This window comes from Indicator indicator, chromosome 6, assembly GCF_027791375.1.
Source record: "Indicator indicator isolate 239-I01 chromosome 6, UM_Iind_1.1, whole genome shotgun sequence".
Taxonomy (NCBI): Eukaryota; Metazoa; Chordata; class Aves; order Piciformes; family Indicatoridae; genus Indicator; species Indicator indicator.
The window spans coordinates 38,495,249-38,516,504 of NC_072015.1; the positions used below are offsets into that span (position 1 = coordinate 38,495,249).

The 21,256-nt window shown below is 43.8% G+C and overlaps 1 protein-coding gene across 1 annotated transcript in view; it reads right to left on the reverse strand.

Annotated features, from left to right (window-relative positions):
• LOC128967521 (poly(rC)-binding protein 3-like) overlaps positions 1-21,256 on the reverse strand; it is a 62,868-nt gene that overhangs the window by 20,509 nt on the left and 21,103 nt on the right. Inside the window, exons 5-7 of the mRNA XM_054381666.1 lie at positions 12,966-13,097; positions 8,154-8,282; positions 5,331-5,474 (exon numbers count right to left, since the gene is read on the reverse strand). Coding sequence (XP_054237641.1) covers positions 5,331-5,474; positions 8,154-8,282; positions 12,966-13,097 — 405 coding nt within the window. The remainder of the gene's footprint in view (positions 1-5,330; positions 5,475-8,153; positions 8,283-12,965; positions 13,098-21,256) is intronic.

Below are 21,256 nucleotides of genomic sequence, written 5' to 3' on the forward strand. Positions count from 1 at the left end.
CAAAATGTTAATTTGACAAAAGGCCTCTTAGAAAGTAATGGCCCCTCTGCAAATGATAAAACAATTCATTTAATGGAGTTTGGATGTTAAAATCTTTAATGTCTCAGCTGCTCGATGCACATTCCTGCAGCTGAATTTTGCTTCCAGAAAAGAAAAAAACCCCAAACACACACCATGGAAAACCTAATGCACATGAGCAGTTTTCAGGCTGTGACTGGGCTCAGTGAGATGCTCATGGGCATCTATGGGGGAATGGCCATTACTGGTGGTTTATAAATGACAAGGAAATTGTTCCAGTCCACCAAAACAGGTGATTGCTACCATCAGTGGCCCTTAAGTAAGCAAATGAGGACAACCCTAAGGAGATGTTACACTGCTTTGCTGAGCTGGGGCTCTGCATGCAGCCAAGCACAGAACAGCCTCAGGCTGGCTATAGTTGGAAATAGCACTGGGTGAGGGCTTAGGCCCATGAGCAAACAGCAGGTTTGGAAACAACACTTTGGTCTTTGAGCCTGAATTACATAGGCACTTTCTGATCATGGCTTTACTTCAAACCCAGCTGACAGGACATCTTTTACATGGGTGCTTCCCAAGCAGTGGTCTGCAAACCAGCAAGAAACCATCACAAAAAAACCACCAGCAAGCCTAACAGAAGTCACCCTTCCCTCCTACTTCCATCTATACATATGAGGAAGCAAACAAACTGGACATACAATAACAATAATAATAATAATAATAATAATAATAATAATAATAAACCAAACATTGAGAGCTCAGAGTAGCTTTGATTTGGTTGTCAAAGAAAACCATCAATGCAGCATGTACAAGATGGGTCTTGAAGTATCTTTCTTAGTTTTTTTTTTTTTTTTTTTAAAAAGGCAGCTTTTAATTTCTTAGGCTCCCCAAAAGTAATTTGATTGATTTAGGCTGAGAAAACCTATCACTGATAGTATGTCATACTCTGCCCTGGTGAGACCTCACATGGAATATTGCATCCAGTTCTGGGCTCCCCAGTTCAGCAGGGACAGGGATCTGCTGGAGAGAGTCCAAGGGAGGGCTACAAGGATGCTGAAGGGACTGGAGCACTGCCTGATGCAGAGAGGCTGAGAATCCTGGGGCTGTTTCATCTGGAGAGGAGAAGGCTGAGAGGGGATCTGATTAATGTCAATCAATATCTGAGGGCTGGGGGTCAAGAGGTAGGGGACAGCCTCTGCTCACTTGCACCCTGTGATAGGACAAGGGGTGATGGATATAAACTACAACACAGGAGGTTCCACCTCAACATGAGGAGGAACTTCTTCCCTGTGAGGGTCACAGAGCACTGGAACAGGCTACCCAGAGAGGTTGTGGAGTCTCCTTCTCTGGAGACTTTCAAGCCCCATCTGGATGTGTTCCTGTGTGACCTGTGTTGGATTCTGTGGTCCTGCTCTGGCAGGGGGGTTGGACACAATGATTTCCAGAGGCCCCTTCCAACCCCTAACACCCTGTGAGCCTGTGAGCCTGTGACAGAGGAACTGTGCCTTTCTGTGGCTAAGGCATACTAAGTACAGGTGTGGTAGATATGTCCTGAGACATCTGTACTGCAACATTTCATTAAGGACACAAGCTAAGGGTCTGCTTCCACCAAAGTCAAGGGCAACTTCCCTACTGATGCATTGACATTAGTGACAACAGCCATGTCTTGGTCTATGAACCTTCTTCAATTTAAACCATAAAACTGCTATTAAACATAAAGCAAAGCTGCACCCTGTGAGTACCCATCTAAACAACAGTGGAGCACAGTAGGTGGAAATGTCTAATTTTTTTCTATCAGGCAGGAATGCTGCATTTTTTTTTTTTTAACCTTTGCATATGCTAAATATCAGTCCGGGGCAGAGCAGGGCAAGACAGTGTTCATCTTCCTTTTACTTCTGCCATGCAATACAGTATCAGAGAAGCACAAGACAATTAAAGCAATATATAAATAGCAGAAGAATCCCAAATTTGTTAAGGAAAACTAGAAATTTGATTTTGCTGGTGCAGCTGGATATGCAAGGATTAAACAAACCAAACCCTTCCAAGCATGCATGATACAACTTGGAATGGAAAAACAACTTCCGACAGCGTAGCCAAAAGGTTGGATGGAATTGGTACTGCTGATTAAACCTTATTTTCAGCATTTCATTCCATTTATGAAGCCTGGATGGAGTGTCTTTCCATCCTGACACCCAAACAGATTTGGAACATTTTCTTTAGAAGTTCTGCTTAGCCAGAGCATGCAGAAATTCAAAGCACACAGAAAGCATCTCTTGCAATGTCTCACACCAACAAGGTCATATTCGAGCAGTGAGAACACTTTTAACTGATAAAACTGAAGAGGACAAGAGCTATTAAATGTAAAAGAGGACAAGAGCTATTAAACTATTTATTATAAACTGCTCAGAGCACTCTAGCAAACAGTTTCAACATATACAGAGAGAGTCTTTGAAGGCAGTGGCAATTAAAACACTGCTCACATGGGGTTGTTGCATTTGTACACACACACATTTCTTTAAGGAAAGCACTGCAGTGTAAACACATGCATGGAGTAAATGATTGAAAACTTTCATCCATAGACTGACTTCTGGCAAAGTATTTTAGATTTCAATTCAGCTTTGGCCACTGAGGAAGCAGATTTCTTCTTTTCAAGGCAGCTTAGGGTGGCAGGCTTGAACACCAGGAATTGAAGGCTACTATGTCTAGATGATGAGAATCTGGATACACATCAGCTCAAGGTTCAAAGAGAACACAGAAAATTTTTGCCCCAAGTAAAGGATACAAAAAATTGCTGCTCATGGATACTACAATAGCATATGTAGGGCTTCAAATAGAGCTGCAGAAAAGTTAATAAAAATGCAGATCCAGAGAGAGGTTACCATCCAAAGAATCTGATAAAACAAAGCTGTGAGACATGAACTACTCTAACAGTGGAGAAGCTAAAAATATCATTCCTAGTGCTCAGTAAGTCTCCACGTTTACCACTCTGATCTCTGCTTCCACCACACAGAGTATCTCAATACAAGAGAGATGAGGAGGTGCTGGAGCCAGTGCAGAGGAGGGCAATGAAGCTGGGGAAGGGCCTGGAGAATAAATCTTATGAAGAGTGACTGAGGGAGCAGGGGATGTTTAGTTTGAAAAAGAGGAGGCTGAGGGCAGACCTCATTGCTCTCTACAAGTACCTGAAAGGATGTTGTACAGAGGTTGGTGCTGGTCTCTTCTCACAGATGATTAGTGATAGAGCAAGAGGGAATGGCCTCAAGCTACGGCTGGGTAGGTTTAGACTGGACATTAGGAAAAATTATTTCCCAGCAAGAGTGGTCAGGCATTGGAATGAGCTGCCCAGGGAGGTGGTTGAGTCCCCAAGCCTGGATGTGTTTAAAGGTGGTTTGGATGTGGTGCTTGGGAATATGGTTTAGGGGTGAACTTTGCAGAGTAGGGTTAATGGTTGGACTTGGTGATCCTGAGGGTCTTTTCCAAGATGAATGTTTCTGTGATTCTGTATCATTGCAGAGTTGAAGGTAAAAGTGAAACAAAAGCTCAGAGAAAGCTCATTACAATGGGCTGTCAGAAGCAATGGCATTTTGGCATATTCTTGAGATGCACAGCAGCTTCCTTGCATACTGGCAGGTTGTGGGAGCATGATTCATCACACCACCCACAATACTGGCAGCACTTTTTGCCCCCTGCCCCACCAAGAACCCTGTGCCCACCTTCTCATATCACCTCTAAATTTCCTGCTGGGGTTAGACACAGCTCAGGCTCCATGCCCCACAACAGGGTGGGACCTGGGCTGGGTTAATGGGATGGGAGGTGGGACCTGCCTGCTGATGGTCCACCATACAGGTGAATGTCTTTTCCCAGTGGGCTACTAACCAAAAAAAGAGGCCTTGCCATCATCTTGGGGAAAAGATTTGGCTAGGTAGGGGAGATCTACTGCCAGAGAGGTTTCACATAGGTGAATGCAGAGTACAGACATGGCTGCATTCTTCTAGGCCAGGTTTAGGAGACCAAATTTCCCTATAAGCTGGGCAGAGCTCTCAGAGTCTCACTCTTCCATTGCCCCTTAGCCTGTTGGCTGCATGAGAGCCCTTGGGAGGCTCCTATGGTGGTTTTAGGGTACTTATCAGCTGCATTCATGGCTGGCTCATCAGAGGCTAAAAATTGTATTCCCCCTGCAACAGATGACAGCAAAACAAATTTCTACCATGTCTCAGCAGCATGTTGCAGATTCATCTCAGAGCATTACTGAAAGAAAAGGAAGACCTGACACTGCACGCAGGGTTTTAAAGCCAGATAAGAACCATTACTGATATAGCTTAAGATGAATGGGAAATGGTCAAAACTTCACTATATATAAAGGAAGCAGGAATGCTGCTCTTGTGTTATTAGGCATAGTCGGGAATGTTTACACTTGCACACATGTAGTATTTATAACCCCGTTGCTACTTGCTCCTGAGGGACTTTGAGCAGCAGAAATCACAAGTGCAAATTTTTACTGCAAATGTTTTATTTGGTCTTAAAAAAATATGAAAACTGTGAGAGAAAAATGATGCCTTTCATCAGCAGGCACATCCTGCTGTTTGATTGTCTCAGCAAACTGACAGAACATCTTAACCTGCTAGTGGAGCTGTGGAGTGAAAAAAAACAACCACTACAGTAAGCAGTTTTGTCCTACTCAGGGACCATTTAATTTGGGCATCTCTCAATTTGCAAAAGGGCCATGAGGATGATCAGAGGGCTGGAGCACCTCTCCTGTGAGGACAGACTGAGAGAGTTGAGGCTATTCAGTCTGGAGAAGAGAAGGCTCTGAGGAGACCTTATTGTGGCCTTCCAGGATCTGAAGGGGGCCTACAGGAAAGCTGGGGAGGGACTTTTTAGGGTGTCAGGTAATGATAGGAGTAGGGGGAATGGAACAAAAATAGAAATGGGTAGATTTAGATTGAATGTTAGGATGAAGTTCTTCACCATGAGGGTGGTGAGGTTGCCCAGGTTGCCCAGGGAGGTGGTGGAAGTCCTATCCCTGGAGGTTTATAGGGCCAGGCTGGATGTGGCTCTGAGCAACCTGATGTAGTGTGAGGTGTCCCTGCTGATGGCAGGGGGTTTGGAACCAGATGATCCTTGGGGTTTCTTCCAACCCTAACAATTCTATGACTCTATGATTAGAGAAGTTGGATCTTACATCTTGATCGTCACAATTTTGCATCAGGTTTGCAGTGCAGTGGTTTCCTTTCCTGCAAACTGTAAGCACACAGAGTAGACAAAGCACATCAATACTATACCAAGCAAAAAAGGAGTAAAAGTTGAAAACTAACAGGTGCTGGCTGAGGCTGGGCCAAGACGGTGTGGTTTCCAGCTTGAGTCAAAATGGTGTCTGCTCTTACCTGGCCACCTGCAAAAATGATAGGTGCAGAGGCAGGTTTGGGACGGTAGGGGATGGTGGCACCTTTGGGTGGGGACTGCAGACAAAAACACAAAGTGATCAAAATGCAGAATGAAGCAGAGCATGTATTAAAATATCACTCCTTATCTTGGTCACCTAAGACAACACAAGGCATGCAGCTAACTTTTTTTTCCCCAGCCCAGGACACCCTCCACCCCATCAACCCCAAAGAAAGCCAGAGGTCAGTTGTCTGGGCTTTGAGGGAAAGAGCCAATCCCAACCACACAGCCAAACAGGCAATGCAGGCACTTGTTCCTTCATTACTGCCATTGTTGGATGAGGCTATGGAGCTGCATTAGGCATGAAAAGGCATTTCATGAATTACAGGCACAAGTTTGAAATCTGTCTGTGTTGGAAGAATCTGGCCAGGGCTCTTGCTTTGTTAACACAGAGAACATCTCCTGCTTATGGATCCTTCCTACAATGGTCACTACACATCAGGGTTTCTTGTTTTACCAACTTGGTTAAGTCAGCTGTTCAACTGCAAATGGCCAGCCCCATCCTGCTTCTTGTCTGACCGAGCTGGAGGGTTGGAAAAAAACCCTCTCAGCTTTAGCAGAGAATAACCATGGACTTCATAATGTACAAAAAGTGAGCTTGTTCCTTGCAGCCCAAGGCAAGGACCCAAAGGGGAAATCACAGACCAAAGCTTTCTCCTCGGAAATGAAGCAAAAGCAGGTGTCTGTAAACAAGGCTTCAAGTGCCTGTGCAGCACCCAGCCTGTGCAACTGTGCTGGCTTCAGTGCATTTGCCACAACTGCAGAATGAAACAGTAATGTCATTTCCATTAATGAAGGTCATACAATTAACTAGCTACTCATGTCAGTTGAAGTTTCTTGCCAAATTAAATATACTCTGCAAATTAGAGCACACTTCACTGTAGGTAAGGTGGTGTCTTGTTAGTGCTGCTCACTATTTGCCTAACACTAAAACAAAATACTTCCTTATCTTAAAACCAGATATTAAAAAGTAGCTCTACCTGTGGGAAAAAAGGACTCTCTCTTTCTCTCTCTGATTTTGAGAAGTGTTTTTTCCTATCTTCCTTAGCAGGTAACTATTTATTCCATGAATGTCACTTGGACAGTAGACTACACTTTATTCACAAAGCTGATAAGTACTGACATCACATATTCCATCTCTAACAAACAAAAAACTTCTTTTTTTGTGTGGTTTTTTTTTTTTTTATATTGTCTTCCTGTCCTCTTCCACTTTTAGAAAGAACTTCCTTCCTCAAAGTCCTTCAGAAAAAAACTGAAGCATGAGCAACTTTTCCCCAGTAAAATGAGGGAGGTGATTCTTCCCCTCTGCTATGGTGAGACCCCACCTGGAGTACTGTGTCCAGTTCTGGAGCCTCTAATCCAGGAAGGATCTGGGGGTGATGGAACATGTCCAAAAACCAGCCACGAGGATGAGTAGAGGGCTGGAGCACCTCTGCTATGGAGGCAGACTGAGAGAGTTGGGACTATTCAGTCTGGAGAAGAGAAGGCTCTGAGGAGACCTTCTTGTGGCCTTCCAGTATCTGAAGGGGGCTCCAAGAAAGCTGGGGAGGGACTTTTTAGGGTGTCAGGTAATGACAGGACTAGGGGGAATGGAACAAAACTAGAAATGGGTAGATTCAGATTGGGTGTTAGGAAGAAGTTCTTCACCAAGAGGGTGGTGAGACACTGGCACAGGTTGCCCAGGGAGGTGGTTGAGGCCCCATCCCTGGAGGTTTTTAAGGCCAGGCTGGATGTGGCTCTGGGCAACCTGATGTAGTGTGAGGTGTCCCTGCCCATGGCAGGGGGGTTGGAACTAGATGATCCTTGAGGTCCCTGCCAAGCCTAACAATTCTATGATAAAACAGTGGGGATTTGCTTGTTTTAAAGCTTTTATTTTCATTAAGCTGATGACATTTTGATGCAAGGCTGTATGTCATCTTGATGCATTGCATACTTCTGAACAGCCAATAGCCACAGTGCTGTCTCAAGCACTCCACCTTTTTTTCCCTCTTTAAAGAGTAGCAGCATAGTAGGGTGCCAGAGATAATAGAGAGACAGCCTTTGACTAGACTTAGGTAAAGAATAAAGAACCACAATGAAACAAAATGTGATAAAAGCAGAGATGTTTCACGTTCCTTGTCAAAAAGTATGGTTACTAAGTCAAAAAAATTTAATTTTGATTTGCTGTAATATTTTTCTTTTCTAAGTTCTATTCATTTTGAACAGTTGAGAAATGTACTTGCCTGATTTTCAGCAAGGGTTAAAATGCCCAGGCTTTGATATATATTAATTTTGCCTCATTTCATCTAAGAGCTAAAATCTGCCATCAAAATTAAACATTCTGCCCTTATGAAGTGACTGGTTCTTAAGGAAGCAAACCCCCCCTGCTAAATCTACGTTATTCCACTCAGAATTATTTATATTTGAAAGGAGACCTAAGATGTTTTCTGCCCTGCATCAGAATCAAATGCTTTTCTCTTCAGAACAGGCTGCAGCTCAATGCTGGACACCAACGGTGTCACGACAGCCCTGGCCTTTGACTGCTAAGCCCTGCTGCGAGAAGCTCTCAAACACCAGGCAGGGCACAGTCGAAGAGCCCACTCAAAATTCCTGCTACAGGAAGGGCAGGCAGCACCCCTGGGGAACCCTTGAACACTTGGAAATGGCTAATGTGTCTGAAGAGCTCCCGAGCGAGGGGTGATACGCCGAGCACTCACCTCCAGCATAACCACACAGATCTGTTTCACGCACTGGATGATGGCGTCAGGAGTGCCTGATATGGTCACTGCACGCTCTGTGGAGTTGGGCAACATGTCCCCTGCTACCTGCACCTGGGCTCCTGTGGACTAGAGCAGAAACAAAGCAAGGGGAGCGTCAGCAAAGGGCAGGCCACAGCACCTCTCAAAAAAGCCACAGGTTGACTGGTGTGGTGGAGGGAATGCACCTCTAAAGCTTTTGTCTTTGCTAGGTAGGTGGCAGAGCGCACCTGTAAATTCGTGTCCAGACAGGTTAATTGGGGTCTGGCAGGGCACGGATTTGCCTGTGCAAGCCAATTTGCAAACACTTTCATCCCAGGAAGATTAGCCCTCAGTAGCTGTTAATCAATCAAACTGTGACCTGAATTTCAGGACAAGTCTTTTAACCCTCCGAAAGGGAGACAGCTGCAATGCTAAATGGAGTACTTTTCAATAACAATAATAATAAACAAAAATAAAAAAGGAAAGAAATGCTGATAACTGAAGAAGGTCTCCTAATCAAATGAGTTGCAGATAAATGTCTCTTCAATCCACTAGAGCCACAAGGATGATTAAGGGACTTGAGCATCTCCCCTATGAAGAGAGACTGAGAGCCCTGGGGCTGTTTAGTCTTGAGAAGACTGAGAGGGGATCTGATCAATGTCTATCAATATCTGAGGGGTGGGTGTCAAGTGGAGGGGGCCAGGCTCTTTTTGGCAGTTCACAGTGATAAGACAAGGAACAATGGGTTCAAAGTAAAACATAGAAGATTTCACCTCACCATGAGGAGAAACTTCTTTACAGGGAGGGTGAGAGAGCACTGGAACAGGCTGCCCAGGGGGGTTGTGGAGTCTCCTTCTCTGGAGACCTTCCAAACCCACCTGGATGCCTTCCTGTGCAGACTACCCTAAGTGATCCTGCACTGGCAGGGGGGTTGGACCTGATGATCTCTTGAGGTCCTTTCCAACCTCTGATATACTGTGAGACTGTGATGGCTGACTTATGTCTCTGGATGCAAGGTCCTGCATCTGGGTCAAGGCAACCCCAAGCACCAGTACAGGCTGGGCAGGGACTGGCTTGAGAACAGCCCTGACGAAAAGGACTTGGGGGTGCTGGTGGATGAGAAGCTCAACATGAGCTGTCAGTGTGCACTTGCAGCCCAGAAAGCCAACCAGAGCCTGGGCTGCAGCAAGAGAAGCATAGCCAGCAGGGTGAGGGAGGTGATTCTCCCCCTCTACTCTGCTCTGGTGAGACCCTACGTGGAATACTGCATCCAGTTCTGGAGCCTCTATTACAAGAAGGATCTGGAGGTGCTGGAACGTGTCCAAAGAAGGGCCATGAGGATGATCAGAGGGCTGGAGCACCACTCCTATGAGGACAGACTGAGAGAGTTGGGGCTGTTCAGTCTAGAGAAGAGAAGGCTCTGAGGAGACCTTCTTGGGGCCTTCCAGTATCTGAAGGGGGCTCCAAGAAAGCTGGGGAGGGACTTTTTAGGGTGTCAGGTAATGGTAGGACTATGGGGGATGAAGCAACACTAGAAATGAGCAGATTCAGATTGGATGTTAGGAAGAAGTTTTTCACCATGAGGGTGGTGAGACACTGAAACAGTTTGTCCAGGGAGGTGGTGGAAGCCTCATCCCTGGAGGTTTTTAAGGCCAGGTTGGATGTGGCTCTGACCAACCTGATGTAGTGTGAGGTGTTCCTGCTGATGGCAGGGGGGTTGGAACTAGATGATCCTTGAAATCCCTTCCAACCTTAATGATTTTATGATACTGTGGATGAAATCTAGGGCTGCCTTATGGTCCTGAGTATCTCAGGATGGTACAAAAGTAATTCTAAATCATGTGTGTTGACTAATATGTGCACATCATGAACTTTACCTCATTAATGAACCCAAGGAGATAATGAGTCACTTTTGTTGTCTTTTTTTTTTTTTTAATATTTGATCTTGGCACTAATGTATCTTACTTAACCAAAAGAAAAAAACCAAAACCAACAACAAACCACCAACCCCAAGAATGAAAAAAATACACAAGGCCAAACCAATCCCTGATGCTATTTCACAACCATCCTAGAGGACTCTTAGTCAACAGAGAAAAACCTACACATTGAGGTAGCCCTTCCATGTGTTACAAACAAAAGTTTCTTCTGCCTGCTACTGCAATGCAATGTTTTTGGCTATTTAAAAAGTGTATTTGCAGTAACCTTTGACTTTGTGTCAGAAAACAAGGAGTTAATTTTTCTTGCTGCTTACATATGACCCATAGTATTCTTCCTCCCAAAACCTGATTAAATTACTGATTGCATTTTCTGTTCACTAGTGCTGTTTGAGGCCACAATACCAATTCTTTGCTCTATAATAGGCTTTGGAATTTTGCCATAATTTAATCAATCAGCCATGCTTTAATTTTTCTTTCTGGCGATCTTCCCTTTAAAAATGGTACTGCATCCCTACCTGTTCTTTCTGGGTACCTGTCTGAACACAAAGTGTGTGGTGTGATGACAAAATTAGAACACATCTCAAACTGGATGCTCCTTTTCCTTTTCTATTTTTCCCCCCCTCTGATCTTATTTGCTGTTTAACAGTTCTGGGTATCTGTACATCCAGCACAAAATACTCAGCCACATACTGCTGTCATTTATGGATTTGTTTCCAGTGCCAGTCTTATTTAGTCTTCGACTTTGGTCATGTGTCAGCAATGACAAAGCAAGTAGTATTTTGTTCATTACACTTATGCTCAAGAAAATATAGGCTGTGACTTCCTGCTACATTAGCCTTATCAAAACACCAGGCCAAACACAATCCTTTGACTTCCTTGTACTCCACTAGTAGGCAATTGCTTCTGAAATTAAGTTCACCAGAATAAGCACTTCAGTCATTCATAACAGCCTCACCTTTCAAAGCCTGTATCCTAAAGGCACTCACTCAGTGCTCTGGATGAGCTTACCACCATTTAATATAAAACTCTGCAAAAATCTAGAGCTAAGCACTCACCAGCACAGGCTTCACACTCACACCAGCTCCTACTTTAACAAAACTAAGAAATCAGCTGGCTTCCTGTTGCCTGAGGGTTCTCCTGGACACCTAAGAAATCTGGAGGACCAAGAGAAATCATGCCTTGTAGCTAAGATCACCTCTGTGTGCTCTGACAGTGGCAAGGCTTTAGCCTGGCTTTGCTTACTGCCTGCCAGGATGAGAGCATGAAGCTGCTCATCAGGCTTTCTGACTCACCCTGACCCAAACACCAACAGTCTGGTGGCCATTCAGAATCTCAGCTAGAAATGTCCTATGTGTAAGGCAAACTGAACAGCTTCCTTCAACACAGGAAATGCAGTTGAACACACAAAGTATCTTCTCCCATCTATAAAAAGTTCTCTCACTAAGCTTTGTTGGGAATAGAGAATAAAAGAGTGAAAGCTTCCTACGACCCAAACATCTGCACAGAAATAATATTTTCTTCTCCTCAGTTTCATTAGGTAACAATCCAGAATAAAAACATGTTGTGTTTTTTGGTTTTTTTAAATGCTTTATTTGGATTGTGTCCACATAACTGAGCATGTACCTAATTTTCTTGTTTGACTGATTACTGGCTCCTTGGCCTGGCATGTGCTCTGTTATTACAGTCATGCATGGAAAAATTAAAACTGGCACTGTAGGACAATTTTTGCATTACCTGGTTAAAGGAAAAAGTGGCTGCTAGCACAGCACATTGAATGAATACCTACAAATAAAAGTCTGTATTAAAAAAAGTCAATAATGGTTTAGAATACATGAAATCAAGTCACCTATGGCAGAGTGAAATGAGGGAGAAACAGGAAAGGAGGATGCTGTGATGGGTTAAAACTGTCTTTTTAATTTTTCTTTGCAAAGTCCAAGCAGAAAAAGCTGAAGAATTTAAATAAGTCACTATTGGGTGTAAGAAAGCAAAATAATAATTGTTCAAAACACTTCAATTGGATAGATAGAAATGTTTAAGAACCACTACTCAAAACAAAGTAGGGGCAGTCAGGGCAACTTGCTGGGCTGTCTGGCTGCTGTTTCTTCTTCTTCTCTTCTGGCTGGAGATAACACACTGACCTTGGTGAGCTAAGTTAACAGCTTCTCTGCTTCTGTCTCTCTGCCTTCTGCCAGGGGGGTCTGGGGGAGAGGTCCCTTGGGAGGTGCCCTCAGGGGAAGCAAAGGGAGCTTGGTTGTACTTTTCTGTTGATTGCACATATTTGTAAATGTTGTGAATTGTGTCTATTTGTACATATTCATTGCATTTCATCATAGATTGTAGTTTTGCTTGTAAATGCAGCTTTCATTTGCTTCCAGACTGAGCTAGCCTGGTCATTGTCGGTGTGGGGGGAATTTCAGCTCACACTGATACAGATGAAAACAATTTTTTTTCTAAAAAGTAGATCAAGTGCTTGATCTTCTCACCTGACTCCCCAGTGCTACCTGGGTCTTCCTCTGTCTGCAAAGGTGGTAGCTAATTTGGAAATGACTGGAGTGTTTCTGGAAAGGAGGTTGTGCCTGAAGAGAAACTGTGGCTAAAACTGCTGTTTAGCTATATTGTGCAGTTAATATGTTGTAAAGCTGTTTATTTCCTATATGGTCTATAGCTTCATGGGAGGAAGAAAGGTGCAGTTGTGCTGGACTCCTGCTTCCCCCTAGCAAGACTTTTCAGGCTTCTCACTCAGCACATCCTCACATTCACGTAAGAAGCGAAGTGCACTGACCAACAGTGACAAAGAATGCTGCAGCGGGATGCTGAGCTAGCCAGCATCCTTAGCAGGCATCCCAACACTTACCTCCCTGATTTCTTTGATTTTGGAACCTCCTTTTCCTATAAGGGATCCACACTGACTTGCTGGGACGACGAGTCGCAGCGTCACAGGCGGTTTGCTTGTCACTGTGCTGTTTGTCATCGAGGCGTTTATGTCCTGCAATCACAATGTCAGGAAGAATGAGTGGAGCAGTTGTCATTCCTTGGTAAGCACTGAGCTGTTTGTGGAGATCTGGGGAGTGTAAAAGCAGTTGTGGTTGGTTTCTGTTGCTAGTCAAGCCAGCAGCTGCGTTGGTGGTAAGCATGAACAGCACAAGTGGCTTGTGCCAGAGGAACTCTTTTGCTGCCTGGCATTGCAGGTTGTGGTAGTTTTAGGCTGTACCTTGAAAATTTCCCACAGATCTTGAACAGAAAGTAGTAGAATGTAGCTATATCACCATTGGATGTAAAAAAGAAAATACTGGTAAGTTCTAAAGTTCATGATGAGTTCAATGTTAAATAAGTTAAATGATAAATGAGTTCAACGATAAGTTCATCTATGAGGATGATCAGAGGGCTGGAGCTCCTCACTTATGAGGACAGACTGAGAGGGTTGGGGCTGGTCAGGCTAGAGAAGAGAAGGCTCTGAGAAGACCTTATTGTGTCTTTCCAAGTACCTTAAGGGGGCCTACAAGAAAGCTGGGGAGGGACTTTTTAGGGTGTCAGGTAGTGACAGGACTAGGGGGAATGGAACAAAAATGGAAATGGGTAGATTCAGATTGGATGTTAGGAAGAAGTTTTTCACCATGAGCGTGGTGAGACACTGGCAGAGGTTGCCCAGGGAGGTGGTGGAAGCTTCATCCCTGGAGGTTTTTAAGACCAGGCTGGATGTGGCTCTGGGCAACCTGTGTGAGGTGTCCCTGTTGATGGCAGGGGCGTTGTAACTAGATGATCCTTGAGGTCCCTTCCGAACCTAACAGTTTCTATGATTGTATTAATAATCCCATTGGACAGACTACTAACAAAGATAGTTTGTATCAACTAACTTTCTCTCTATTTTCATCTTCCTTCGCTTGGGCAGATACTAACTGCTTGGCTTTGCTGACCTTGAATGTGTTCTTGCTGTGGTTTAGTTACTAACAGCATCTCTCTGCTCTTTCTCTTGTCTGGTGTACAGGGGGTAGGAAAGGGAGCTGGGAGGAAGAAGCTATTAGTAGCCCCCTGGTTTGTCCAGGCAGGTTCTTGTGTTGTTTGTACATTGTACATACATGCAACTATTGCACATTTTGTACATATTCATTGCATTTCATTTCTAGATTGTAGTGTTGCTTGTAAATACAGCTTCATTTGCTTTCTAATTGAGCTGGTCTGGCAATTTTATGTTGGGGGGGAGGAATTTTCAACCCACTGCACAGGTCCGCACTGCAGGACTAGAGAACACAGCCTCTGAGACAAGATTAGGATGAGAAGGTCATTAGAACAGCTGAAGCAGATGGAAAAGACAAAGAGGCTTTGGAGTTTACAGGCCCTGAAATGCTGATTTGCTTTCTTTCCCACCATCTCAAGTAGAACACTTCTACCAAAGTCTATGTCTTTACATTTCATGCAAATTTTTGTCAGGCTTGATACAAACAAAAGAAAAGCTACAAAAGGGAATGACAAAGCATCTGTGAGTAATATGAAGAACAGAAAATCATATTCGTTTGATAAATATTTTGTGAACTTTGAGCTTTAATTTCTCTTTTGTCACACATCCATTAAGTATCTGTTGTGTTACACAATTTCTAAAATCTTTTCCATCCCAGCTATGTAACCAGAGTACAAAGAGCTCAACAGAATGGCAGTTACCTGCATCCAGGTAATGTATCCTATATCCATGTATCTCTTATCCAACGAGACTACACTGTAGGATTTCATGACCATTTCAATATGCTACTTTTTGCGTGGTTTACAATGTTTTAAATACATTTTGCTAATTCAAAATCTTCCAGGTAAGACAAAACAACCCCTCTGAAGTCTTTGTTGCAGAGGAAAGGATAAAGCTTTTCTTCCCACAGATTGGTGGGATGCTGATTAGTACCCTGAGGATCACAAAAACAAGCCACAAGTTGCATAGCACTTGCCCAGAAACTCATGAGAACCTCAGTGTGGTTTGCTAACCCTAGCTGTGAGCTGAAAAGACCATCTCATCCAGCTGTAAGATGGTATGGCACAGCTATTACACTCTTCACAGAAATGATGCCCAGAAGATTATGAGAGGAAGACCAGAAAACATTCCTTTCATGTCCATTTAACTCATTGAGGATGCACAGTAGTTCTGCCAGACAGAACTGATGTGTTTCCCTACATTCTTCTTTATCAAGACTGGAAGAAAAAAAAGTGCTAGTACTGTGCAACCAGGAGCCCAATTTCTTATTTTAAACAACTCAGCATGCCTTGTTTGTAGAATCATAGAATTGTTTTATTTGGAAAAGACCTCTGACATCATTAAGGTCATCCATCGACCCAACACCACCATTGCCATTAAGCCATGCCCCCAAGTGCCACATCTACACATTTTTGTAATGCTTCTAGGGATGGTGACTCCACCACCTCCCTGGGCAACCAAGTGCAGGACCTGGTACTTGGCCTTGTTAAACCTCAGTTGAATTGGTGTGGGAGCTCAGTGACACCAGCACCAGTTCTTACAGTAAATAATACACAGTAATCCTGCATTTGCAATACTCAAGTGTGACCTTGCTTGGCTTAAAAGAGAAGAAAAAAAGCTGGAACAGAATGAGGCATTGTTGCGTGCCAGAAGACAGCTACCAAATCATTCCTCTGTCAGCCAGTAACTCACATTTTGTTCAATGCCCCTGTCAGTGAGAGAAGGATAACAGAATTTTGCAGCACCCATGTATCTGAAATAAAGTGCAGGTCAGGTCTATTTTTCATCTGGAAGACATCATCTCACCACATCACCTTTGTGGCAGGGGAAGGCACTTGATCATCCAGCTGTAGGTGCACAATCCTCTTCAGCCACCCAGCACGACCCTGATAATGCCTCCTACTTCCATATCATGTGTGGTCTGGCCTCAAAGCCTTCACTACACTTAAACTGCCTTCCAACAGCACTTCACAAAAACTGGAAGCTGCCTTTCTTTTTATCTTCTTCCCATTTAAAAAAGAGCAAAAGAAAAAATACAGAGGCTCAGCAGTGTGGAGTGCATACAGGATCCAGTCCAGTGTATAAACATGACAAAAGAGAAATGAGCAGAAAAATATCCCCTCAAGAACTGCAGCCTCCCAAGTAGAGTTGACTGGAGACTTTCTCCCAGTCTTTCCAACTGTGCGATTCCTATTTCTTTAGCCTCTAACTTTCTGTGGCACTGCATTAATTTCCTCAAGGTTCTGGCAGGCACTAGAGCTGCATTGCTTTTCCCAGCTTACCTGGGCTTCTCCTCAGCCAGGGCAGGCTAAGTGGGAGCCTTGACCTGCTGGGAGAGCCAGCTTTTGGTGTTGAAGCCTTGCAGCATCCCTAGCTCCTGGCATCCCAGAGTCACAGTGTCTAGGGCTTCCCAAACCAAACAAACTTGGGAGAAAAGCATTGACATTCTTCCTTGCTGGTTTCTAAATGAAATATTAACCCTGCCAATTTCCACAGCAAGTGCAAGGAGTCTGTGAGGTGGCTCTTTGAGGTGGCTCTTCACTTGGTAATGACCACAACAGGATTTACCATAGTTGTAGCAGCAGGAGTTAGTATTAGTCAAAAAAGTGTATCTCAATTTTTTCTTTATCACCTTGCTTTTCCCTCCTCCTTATTTCTAGAGCTAAGCAATTTCTTCATAAATGTTTGCATACAAACAAGGATCCTGCCAAACTTTCTCTTATTCATTTAGAGAAGGTCAGACCACTGAGCTCTGCCTGCTGGTTTGTCCAGCACTTAACTACCACGTGCTTGCAGTGGATTATTCATATTTATACCCCAAACTGGAGGTGTCCCACTCACCAGTGAAATCAGAACTGCATTTCCTTGGGTCTTGGCCTCCAGTCTGGAAATCACTGCTCTGAAATGACCTCCCTTGCAACTCCAGTGGTCTGCCTGGGGTTACTGTCATTTTTCTAACAACTTTCTTTTTCTTCTGTAGTGAACATTTCAGTTGTTTATGTAATGGACTACCTAGGTTAGAAATTCATCATCAGCCTGCTAGAAAATTACTTCTATTAGGAATGTTGTCAAAGCAGAGCAATACAAGGCTGCAGAGCAACTCCTCCAGATCTTTTTTGGTTTTCTTATCTTTTTTTTAATGCAGTTTGAGATTTTTGCTAGCATGATCTAGAATGCTAACAGCATTCTAGTGCTCCTATGTGTTTCTAGACCTGCTTATCCCCAGCTATACAGATGTAAGGGAAAATTAAGGGTTCAAGGGCTTCACGTGGGCATCCATATTCCCCAAACCATCTGTGGTGGTTTTAAGGCTATGCCTTTAATTTCTTTTCACAGAGTTCGAGCAGAAAAGTAAAAGAATAAATAAAAATGTTAAAAAATATAATATATATTATATATGTATATAAAATATATAATATATATTAAAATATAGAATAAATAAATAAATAAAACCAAATAAATCACAGTAAGAAAGAAAAATAATTATTATTCTAAACTCTTCCATTGGAGAGATAGAAACCTTTAAGATTCAGTTCTCAAAACAGAAGTTCAGTGCTCTCTCTGCAGCATTCTAGCATGGGTGTTTCTGCTCCTCTCTTCTGGCTTTGCTTTGGAGGTAACATACCTGCACACTGACCTTGGCTAAGTTCTAACAACCTCTCTGCTTCTTGTCTGGAGAAGGCAGGGAAGGGGGAGGCAGAAGGGCAGAGCTTTCCTGGCTTTGGCCAGGAGGGTTTTGTGCAGTTTCTGTTAATTGTACACATCTGTAAATATTGTAAAAAGTGTATCTTTGTACATATTGATTGCATTCCATTGTAGATTGTAGTTTTTGCTTGTAAAATACAGCCTCATTTGCTTCCAAGCTGAGCTAGTCTGGTGGTGTTAATGTGGGGAGGAGATTTCAACCCACCACATTACACCATCCATCTCACACATATATCTTTTTTTTCTTCTGTTTGAAGGCAACTGTGATAACCAGAGCTGAGCCAAGCTCTGTCTGCTCTGGAATTTCCATATCTTTTTCATGACTGAATAAATCTCCAACAAAAAGGTATGCATGAAAAACAACATTGACAGCTGGCTCATTTCTACCTTCTGAGACAGTGCTGTATTTTGCTTCCAAAGTATTACAGTTACCTCATTTTATTGACAGGAATAAATATGGGAAATCTAACTGACTATAGGAGATGTTTTTCTTTACCATTGTTATTTTAAATACATCAGAAGCAAATTCTATTCAGATTAAATACAGACACTTGAGAATATAGGAGTAGTACCTTATCTGTGGAGAGTGCCAATACTTCTTTGATAAAATCCACATGAAGAGTCAAGACTACCCCTCTAAAATCTTTAAGGGTCAATGGATGGACTTAATGATGTCAGAAGTCTTTTCCAAATAACACAATTCTATGATTCTATGAACAAGGCATGCTGGATGAGGAGATAAGAGTCCACCATCAGTAAACTGACAGATGACACCAAGTTGGGAGCAGGTGTTGAATGCTGGAGGGTAGGAGGGCTCTGCAGAGGGACCTTGACAGGCTGGACAGATGGGCAGAGTCCAACATGATGGCATTCAACAAATCCAAGTGCAGCACTACAGGCTGGGGGCAGAGTAGCTGCAGAGCAGCCAGGCAGAAAGGGACCTGGGGGTACTGGTTGACAGCAGCTGAACAGGAGCCAGCAGTGTGCCCAGGTGGCCAAGAGAGCCAATGGCATCCTGGTCTGCATCAGGAATAGTGTGGCCAGCAGGAGCAGGGAAGTCATCCTGCCCTGTGCTCAGCTCTGGTTAGACCACACCTTGAGTACTGTGTCCAGTTCTGGGCTCCTCAATTTAAGAAGGACATTAAGATACTTGAACATGGCCAGAGAAGGGCAATGAGGCTGGGGAGAGGTCTGGAGCACAGCCCTGTGAGGAGAGGCTGAGGGAGCTGGGGGTGTTTAGCCTGGAGAAGAGGAGGCTCAGGGGTGACCTCATTGCTCTCTACAACTACCTGAAGGGAGGTTGTAGCCAGGTGGGGGTTGGTCTCTTCTCCCAGGCAACCAGCACCAGAACAAGAGGACACAGTCTCAAGCTGTGCCAGGGGAGGTTTAGGCTGGAGGTGAGGAGAAAGTTCTTCCCAGAAAGAGAGATTGGCCATTGGAATGTGCTACCCAGGGAGGTGGTGGAGTCACCATCCCTGGAAGTATTCAAAAAAATCTTGGATGTGGCACTTGGAGCCATGGTTTAGTTGTCAGGAGGTGTTAGGTATTAGGTAATAGGTTGGACTTGATGATCTCTCAGGTCTTTCCCAAGCTGGTTGATTCTGTGATATGAGTATGTATACTAGTACTGCACATATTGCTCTCCCTCTCTGTGAATATCAATCAGGTGGCTGTTCAGACAACACTATTCATATAACATTGTCATGTTGGGTGGTGGGGATCTGAAGCTGTGTGGTGTTCAATGTTTTTATGAAAAATGCAGCCTTATTTCCTCTGGGTGCTCATTTTGGCAGGAATTGGAAGGGCTTATCTCTGTTAATGATTCCCTCAGCATTTTTCAGGATAGGGCCTTAAGCAGAGCATGTTCTTTGTGTAGAGAATAGAGAAGCAGCAGTCTCTAGGTCTCTGTGGACAGGAGAGTAGGTAGTGTACACAAAGCTGCCTCTTAATGTAGGAGAAATAGGGACGGGTACAAGATGGATGAGAGATAAATCTGAGAAGAAAATGACAACAGCTCTTTTTAAAATTGGGCTGGAGTGAATTACTTCTGCAGTTTTGCAGGACACAACCTAAAAATAATTATTATTTTATTAACAACTGGTAAGGAAAACAAAATATTGTTCTTAGAAGATGTGCCATGCCACAAAATAAGGGTGTTTTATCCACACACAGAATGATTGGGACATCACAAAGGACGACCTGAAGCCCCATGAAGGATTGGAGAAATATAAATGTGATTCATATTTGCAGTATATATATAAAAAAAAGGGGTCATTTGTCTAGGAGATGACAGAAATGTCTGCCAAGACCAAAGATGTTTCGACTGAAAACACCTGAGCAGGGGCTGGGGATACTTGCCAGGCACAGTATGTCAGTGAAAAAAGCAGGAACACTAGCAGGAGGCGATGCATTTCCAGCAGCAATAGGGATTTGCTAGCAAATAAGCCCTCATGGACGTAATTTGCAACCTGTCAACAATTAATACATACATTTAATACAAACTGTAAGTGGGAAAGCCATGAGGATGATGAGGGGACTTAAGCACATCCCCTATGAAGAAGGACTGAGATCCCTGTTCAGTCTTGAGAAGACTGAGAGGGGATCTGATCAATGTCTATCAATATCTGAGGGGTGGGTGTCAAGTGGAGGGGGCCAGGCTCTTTTGGGTGGTTCACAGTGATAAGACAAGGAACAATGGGTTCAAACTTGAACATAGAAGATTTCAGCTCAACAGGAGGAGAAACTTCTCTACAGTGAGGGTGACAGAGCACTGGAACAGGCTGCCCAGGAGGGTTGTGGAGTCTCCTTCTCTGGAGACTTTCCAAACCCAACTGGATGCCTTCCTGTGCAGACTACCCTGAGTGATCCTGCTGTGGCAGGGGAGGTTGGACCTGATGATGTCTTAAGGTCCCTTCCAACCTCTGATATACTGTGAGACTGTGAAAAGGTAGAAAGGGATTAGTAGAATCACAAGAGGGGTGGGTAATGCATCACCTGGAAGACTGAGCTTGGCTCACTCTGGCAAAAGCAGGGTTGTGAGGGGATGAAACTGATTTCTAAAAATATGCTCAAGAGAGGAATCCCCAGGGGTGGAAAGGCAAGAATTGTTTAAACTAATGGCCAGTGCTGGCACAGAAACAAAGCTGTACAAATAGCTTTTGAATAAATTCAGGTAAGGAATGAAAAGAAGGCTTGTGGATTCAGTGTCAGGAAGGAGGATAAAATCTAACTGGCTTTTGATCATGCTGATCAAAGTTGCAAGCAGCAAGACATACTGCTCATGCTAGTAGACAACTGCACCTGATGACCCACAATAAACAACAGAGTTGCTTTAGATGAGAACAGGGGGTAAACAAAGGCACACACTGACCATTTCCCACCAATGCCAGCAACTCCCAGTGCTGTGGGGAGATGTGCAGACAACTGCATTGACTTGGAGAAATAAGTACAGGTGAAAAAGGGATTCACATCCCTCCAGCTAAATC